The 7,785-nt window shown below is 47.8% G+C and overlaps 1 protein-coding gene across 1 annotated transcript; it reads left to right on the forward strand.

Moving 5' to 3' along the window:
• The first annotated feature begins 375 nt into the window (after positions 1 to 375).
• LOC109746635 (uncharacterized) lies at positions 376 to 2,270 on the forward strand. The gene is made up of 3 exons (XM_020305747.4): positions 376 to 702; positions 1,634 to 1,708; positions 1,822 to 2,270. The coding sequence occupies exons 1-3, from the start codon at positions 532 to 534 to the stop codon at positions 1,873 to 1,875; spliced, it is 300 nt and encodes a 99-aa protein (XP_020161336.1). The 5' UTR covers positions 376 to 531; the 3' UTR covers positions 1,876 to 2,270.
• Positions 2,271 to 7,785: the final 5,515 nt, after the last annotated feature.

The raw sequence follows: 7,785 nt of genomic DNA on the forward strand, positions 1-7,785 counted from the left end.
TACAGAACAGCAGAACCTGATTGGTGTAGTGGTTCTCGCGTTAGGTTTTGGAGAAAAATGCCTGCGATCCTGAGTTCAAAACCTAGCTATCGCGCTTTTTCTTCACGTTCACTTTTTTCGCGTCGTGGTTACTGTGTTCAGTCGAAGCTCACCTGGGCCGGCCCAGTAGCGCGACGCTTCAGCGCCAGAACGCGAAACGGTTAGGAGCTCCCATACCGTCCATCGCCCTTGAGTTGCTGACAGACACAAATAAATACCTTCACAATGGGCTCAGGCCCAGTATGAGCCCTCGAGTTGGGCTTCTCATGGACTTTGTCTGGTAAATTCTAGACCAACTAGTTCTTCGTAGATCAAATGGGCCGTCCACTCTGTTACATCGCGCAGTAGCATTCCGTTCCCTTTCTTGCGGGCCAATACGAGACACAGAGGCGATCGAGAGGGGTCAGAGATTCGGGAGTCGGCGGCGACGCACGAGGAAGCGGTCGGGGATAGGCCGCCGCCCGCCGGTGAGGGTCTCGGAGAGCGTTACAGATGGTGCCGGCGAAGGGGTGGAGCCGGAGGGTCGGGAGCGCGCGGTCGTTCGTGGGGAACGCGCTGGGCGGCGTGCGCGGTTGGACCAACGTCGCCTCCTGGGCCGTCGCCGGGACCCTCGCCTACTACCTCTGGGTCCGACCCGCGCGCCAGCTCCAGAAGGAGCAGCAGGTTGATTTCCCCTTGCTAATTCTTATTACCGCTGTGATTGTCTTCTATTGGATGGATCAGTCTGGGCATGTCGCTTTCTGGGATGAGATCGCCGTAAGATGCAGTTGCCCACATCTCTACATGCCCGTTTAGTTAATTCCAGGAAATTGTCGAAATGATGCGTGTATACTGTCTTCAAGAGCTTTCGTTTAACTAGCAGGAACTGTGCGTTGGCTTGCTTGGAATTGATGCTGCTGTCTTGCTTTTGGTAGGGACCGACTATTTGTCAACTTCATTTTGTCTGCCAAACTTAAACCATAGGAAACACCATTGAAATTACAGCCGGCTAGTGTCTGTCATGACATTTTACATGGTTGAGCTATTGTTGCTTGGGGAGTTAAACTTGTGAATCTTAATATGTCCTTCCAACAAGAATAATTTGATGATGTATTTTGATAAACACTTCGTTCATGGAAATATTATTAGTGTCAAACCAAATAGAGCGAATAAATGGCATCCTCTTATAAAAGTGGGACAGCTATGTTCAGCTCTTGTGTCATATTGAAAATGATAATCTGAATTGCCACTTGCTGTGTGTTGTCCTGTTTAAACAGTCACTTGTTCTATTCAAAAGCATGATTTAGGAATTTCATCCTCCTGTAAGACACCCTTGTTTATCTACAGGTAAAAGAACCAAATGTTCTAGCGGTTACTCATGTCTCATCTATCCTGATAAGCAGTTATTACTTATTACTTTTCTTTATCTGAATTTTTCTTTGATAAGAGTTGTCTGTTTTCGTTCCATTTCATCCACCTATGTTTTTGCACCAAATTACTTCAAATTGTTGCAGTGTTATGTTAATATTTCACGCTTCTCCACTCTTGCTATTATGTTTAATCTGGTGATTTTTCTTTCCACTCTGTTGATAGTAGTATATGCCTTTTTTCACAGGAACGAGCTGCTTTAGCTGCTGCCTCCGATCCATACCGTTATGTCGAGAAACGGAAGCCAATTCCTGACCCCCAGGTAACCTTTGTATCTTCACTTTCACTAGATCCCTGAGACCCAGACAACAAGCTATTCCATTCACTGGCTCTGCAAGTTGATTCCTTATCTACTACTGCATGTAATGTCACCAGGACACTAGCCTAACTTACGGGAAGAAGAAGGATCCTCCGAAGTCTGACAACTAGTTCATCTGGGAACATCCTGTAACAAATGCGGCGTCCGTTTGACTGGCAACGTCCCAATATGGGATTTCTGCAAGCCTGATTGCTACCACATGATAAGCATATACCGTCAAAAAGGTTGCTTCCTCATGCTAGCAAGCCAGGTCTTGTTGTCGCGAGTCTCTTCGTTTTGAGTAATTTAGTGTTCATCTTTCGAGTTTCCTGCTTGTTTGGACGGATACCGTTTTGTTAGACACGAGGAATCATACTGGAAATGTAAATGTGTAAGTGCTAGATGTTCAGAAATCGGTGTATGGAGACGCTACAATCCGTGCATTGTGACCGTCACTGCTACTGCTACTGTGCTAGTGTTTCCAACATGCTAAATAATAAATCCACTGTCTATGATGGGAGTGCAATTGTTTGTGTGTAGCATGATACTGCTCGATTACAGAAGTGCCGGAAGAAATCTGTATTTTCTTTTGATGCATCTCTGCATTAGGTGCTTCAAGTGTGTTTAGAGAGAGATGGAATGTACACATACCCAGATACACTGTTCTTATGAGCATCTTTCAAAGGCTGAGCTACAATTATTTTTTTGTTGCGTAGCACGATTCCCCTACAGTTAGCATATACCGCCTCATCAAAATATGCAAGTCAGCACAATTTTCAAGCCCTAGCTACCACAAAATGTACATCATCAGATGTCATCATCATGTGCGCCTTCATCACTAGTAGTAGTGTTTGCCAGACAAGTCCTAAGCCAGAGCACTCAATGGTCGTCCCCCAAGCCAACAAATCCAAGGCCTTGTGCACTATTGTCCAGCGGTGGCTAAAGAGCCGTCATCAGAACCTCATGACTGAAGCCACCTTAGCTCCATGATGACATTGTATAGGGAAGGGTGGACGTCGACATGCTTGCTCTCCCTAATGGCAGTTGCCACCTCCTTGACGGCCTCATTCATGCTGTGAACGATGTTGAGCTTCTTGTCAATCGTACCTCTCCTCTTCCTCTTCCTATCAATTCATGTTGCGAAAGATGCTGAGCTTCTTGTCCATCATACCTCTCCTCTTCTTCCTATCAATCATAGGAATGTGATCAACAGTCTTCTCAAGACCATCAAGGACGATGGTCCTTCTTGTCCATCATACCTCTCCTCTTCTTCCTATCAATCATAGGAACGTGATCAACAGTCTTCTCAAGACCATCAAGGACGATGGTCCTTCTTGTCCATCATACCTCTCCTCTTCTTCCTATCAATCATAGGAACGTGATCAACAGTCTTCTCAAGACCATCAAGGACGATGATCTCTGACTCCTGGTGTCTGGATACTCAGGCATAGGCGAACCGAGAGGCTCGTTGGAGCCCATGGTATGTTTGCCGGTAGGCATCCCATATGAGAATATTCGTTGCATCTACGAGTAGTTCTGGATGGGAATGTTGAGGAACTTTGTGTCCTTAGGGTGGTCCTAACAAAGAAACATTGTATGGTTAGTTTGTGATTGGCATGTTAGAGAAAGTTAAACAAGTGGTATATGAGCTAAGAGTAGTGTGGCCTTGGTAGTGCTCTGACTCCAAGAAAATTGTAGGTGTCCTAATCCCATTGTGCGCCACTAAGGTCTCTCAGCCTGGACACTTGGATCCATCTAGCTTTACACTTTCTATGGTGGTTGTAACCTGGGTCGAGGTGACCTCTTGGCCAAAGAACTTGAACACCTGCTTCACAAAAAAAATCAAGTGCACCTCCTTAAAGCCCTTGCCGGTCCTCATCCCACTAGATATGAGCTCACACATCTTGCTAAGCACAAAGTTGGACATAAATAGTTGCCATTTCATTGTGTTCCTCCTACCAGACATATTTTCCTTCCCGGCCTTGAGGACTGCCTTATGTGTAGCAGTAACATTAGGCATCGCCAGCACAAAATGTTGATGCCTAGAATGCCACTCAAAGATATCTGAATCTGAAGGCATGTGCTCATTGGTTGGAGGCTAGGAGTCCTCGACATAGGACTCAGAGAAGTTCTGGGACAAGACAATGGTCTTGCTATAGTCTTGGGTGCTCATGTCCTACAAGCGTTATCACCAAGACTAGTGAAACACACTACACATGGAGAGTAAGAAAATCAGTGCGATAGTTGTTGTGCTTGCCGAAGGTGATAGGGAGGCGGATCTGCCCTATCGGGGTGGTGGAGCCATCGGTCACTCCTGAGAAGGGCTTGGTCGGCTGCAGCTGATCATATGGCACTCGGAGGCGGTCAGACGTATCGATGGAAAGAACATTGAGCCCTGCGCTGCCGTCGATGAGGGTCTTGGTGACAAGGACGTTGCTGATGATGGGCGAGCAGAGCATCGGGAGGGCGCCGGTAGTTGCCGCGCACTTGAGCTGGTCAGAGGAGCTGAAGGTAATGGTGCACTTGGACCACCTGAGCGGACGCGTGGCCTCGAGCCTGGGAAGGGCCGCATTCACCTCACGGGCGAACTGCTTGATGATGCGCTGAGAGGCTGGGGCCTGCGCGTCGCCCAAGATGCAAGCGATGGTTCGCGGCTCCTGGAAGCCCCCAGCCCCCTCGTCCTGATGATGATCGTCATTCCTCCTTGGTGGTGGTGGCAGCGGAGGGAGGCCAGCTTTTCCTTGAGGACGGTCCTCACGAGGCTGGTCCCTCCAGGCGCCCTTGCGAGGCTAGTCCTGCTAGCGGTCCTCACGAGGCTGGTCGCGCCACTCCTGGCAGGGGCCGCGGTCGTCCCAGCGTCCTCCACTCCATCCTCCTCCATGGCCGTAGCCTCGGTCATTGCACTCAGGGCGTCGACCGAAGCGCCCGTCGCGGATGGCCCTGAGCTCCTGTCAGTCATTGGTGTTGTGGCTGTGTACGTTGTGGAAGGCGCAGAACGGGCGGCTGCCCTTGGACGACTCCGGGTGGTCGCAGCCGCGCTTCATCTCTGGTTCAGCCGCGAGCACGTCCGCTCCCTTGTGCTTCACATCCTTGGTCTTAGCCTTCTTGTCTTCTGGGTCGGCAGCTGGGAGCTCGAGGAGGGAGAGGCGTCCTTCCTCAGCTCTCGCACACTTGGTCGCCATGTTGAACATCTCCAGAGCCGTGTGTCGGTGTCAAAACCGGCGGATCTCGGGTAGGGGGTCCCGAACTGTGCGTCTAAGGTCGATGGTAACAGGAGACAGGGGACACGATGTTTACCCAGGTTCGGGCATTCTCTATGGAGGTAATACCCTACTTCTTGCTTGATTGATCTTGATTAATATGAGTGTTACAAGAGTTGATCTACCACGAGATTGTAATGGCTAAAACCCTAGAAGTCTAGTCTGTATGACTATGATCATCTATCCTCTATGGACTAAGCCCTCCGGTTTATATAGACACCGGAGGGGACTAGGGTTGTACAAAGTCGGTTACATAGAAAGGAATCTTCATATTTGGACGCCAAGCTTGCCTTCCACGCCAAGGAGAGTCCCATCCGGACACGGGAGAGAGTCTTCGGTCTTCGTATCTTCACAGCCCATCAGTCCGGCCCATGTCTAACAGGTCGGACGCCCGAGGACCCCCTAGTCCAGGACTCCCTCAGTAGCCCCTGAACCAGGCTTCAATGACGGGGTGTCCGGCGCGCAGATCGTCTTCGGCATTGCAAGGCAGGTTCCTCCTTCGATGACTTCAAAGAGCTGTATTCGGCCTTTCATTTAATGTCATACCCCTCGGCTTCTGTGCATCCATTGCTTTAGCTTCCACGTGTCGAGCGAATATGAGAGGTCAGGGTACATTTTGCGTATAACACCCTTGCCATGTAAGGAAAGCGTCTATTTAAAGGGATTGGATCTCAGATCCGCTTCACATGACGCGGAAAATTCTCCGAGTTTGCTAGGAGAGACCATTCCAACATGGCTAGTGCTCCCAGTTCTTCCTCCCATCCCCACGGCCCTGAAAAAGGCGATTGGGAGAGATGTTCCGTATCCCACGGTCAGCTAGTGAAGTGTAACAGCCCCAAAATTGGGTTATCAATTTTTGTGCTGTTATTCTCTCCTGGCACTCATTTTCAAAATCTTTCTCCTGAGTTTGTTGGATGACTCTAAGAATTCTTGTCATTTTCCAACCTTGCAAAACCTTGCTCATGTCTTTGTCAGTGGGCAAGACCTCATTTGTATCACCTCAAATCCTCTCAAACCCTAATTCCAAATTGTTGGAATCTGAATATGGCCTTTGTGATTACAAAGGAGCTATCATTTTCCTTGAGCTGTTGATCATCCCATCTGTTCCCAGAGACCCTCCTATCCTTGTAAACCCTGGATATGCAAAAATATTGCTAAGTCCCATGCAATATTTTGAATTATGATTTATTCCTTTTCTTGCATTTCCGAGGAATAAAATCCAAATGCATAGCTAGCCATCTCCTAAATTCATGAAAATGGGTGGAGTTGATATTTATGCCTAATCCAAGCTCTGGCAAACATATTGGCCATAATTAAATAAGGAAAATTGCCTTTTCTTATTTTATGCCAATATTTCAATCCTGCCATTTTCTAAAGGAACTACTATTTCTATAGCATAGAAAATTCCCACATAAATTGTGGAGCTTGTACTTGCTATATAATCACTAGTTCCATCCTCATCTTATGTTCCTCAGTTCAAAAATTGGGCACATGATCCAATGCAAGTTTCTGCCTTCTCCGAAATTTTGTAAAGGAAGTGCTTTATTCCTAATTCCAATTGAGCTGAAATTTGGCAGGGTGATTAACATTGATAAGTCACCCATGTATACCAAAGATGAGCTCAATCCCTTCCTCCTAGCTCCCTGTGCAATTTTTCAAAGTTTCTGACCAGATTGTAACTTTGTGAAGGAAGTACCTTCATAGAGTTTCCAAATGGGATGAAACTTTTCCATCTTCTCAAGTATCTCAAATCGTTAGCCTCCACCTAAATTCAGTTCATTTCATTGAACTATGTGAGCACAGGAGCAATTCTTGCTTTCTGTCCAATTTTTCAGTTTGTGAAGCAAGTGTATTTTATCTTGCTCCATTATGGCTGAAAATATTCCCAAGCCTTCTCCTACTCCTATAACCTAGCTCCAACAAATTTTGGCTCATTTGAGTTAGCCATTTGCCCTGAGGATTTTTCTCAAGTTTCTGGACAGAAGAGATGCTTGTGAAACAAGTACCAATTTGGCAACTCCATTTGGTATGATCTTTTTGCAGCATCTACATATGACCTAATAATAAAGCTTTGCCAAGTTCTAGCTCAATCCATCACTCCTAGTGAGTGCTTCTTCATCATTTGATTTCTGGACCAGATTTGGCATTTGTACTGCAACTATGTTAAATCTTTGTCCTAATAACCTCATAATTCCCAGAACCGTAGTCCTTGCTACCCTAAGCCTACCAGACATCAATTTTACGTTTTAACCTCTCTGGTTTTATCTCTAGAATGTGGTCAAGATTGCAACAGCAAACTTGTGAAGCTTAGTTTACTCAGCTCCATTTGTCTCTGCCCGTTTCTTTACCGTAATAACACTCTATCTTCGATGGACTACGCGGTAGACATGAGCTGGCATCAGTAAAAACTCCAGAGCGCGCCTTGTCCGTGGTGACCACGTGGGCAGCCAGCCAAAACAGTGGTCTTGCCACTGTTCTCGTCGGCAGCGCTGCTCCGACCGGCTCTGGCCTCCTCCTTGATGCCCAACAGCTCCCCCTCGACGTCGTCTTCCCCCTGGATCCCTCTCCCCCTCTGTTTTATTCTCCGGCGAGCCGTGCCAACGACCGAGCAGTGCGTGCCCGTGAGCTCGTCTTCTTCCCCACCCCTGTCCTCTTCCTCCTTTCGTCTCTGAGTGTCACTTGTCTCCGTGAGCCTCTGGCGCTCGTCCGCTTCCCCCTCGTCGCCTTCCCGTGCATCCCCGTGACCGCTGTGGCCGCCAGGGCATTGGCCGGACTTGCCCG

Source organism: Aegilops tauschii, chromosome 7 (assembly GCF_002575655.3).
Source record: "Aegilops tauschii subsp. strangulata cultivar AL8/78 chromosome 7, Aet v6.0, whole genome shotgun sequence".
NCBI lineage: Eukaryota > Viridiplantae > Streptophyta > Magnoliopsida > Poales > Poaceae > Aegilops > Aegilops tauschii.

Excerpts from the sequence above, each read along its gene's own strand:
- LOC109746635 (XM_020305747.4), top strand. The coding sequence starts at position 532 with ATGGTGCCGGCGAAGGGGTGGAGCCGGAGGGTCGGGAGCGCGCGGTCG. Across the intron at positions 703-1,633 it reads AGCTCCAGAAGGAGCAGCAG|GAACGAGCTGCTTTAGCTGC; the intron begins GTTGATTTCCCC and ends CTTTTTTCACAG. Across the intron at positions 1,709-1,821 it reads AGCCAATTCCTGACCCCCAG|GACACTAGCCTAACTTACGG; the intron begins GTAACCTTTGTA and ends TAATGTCACCAG.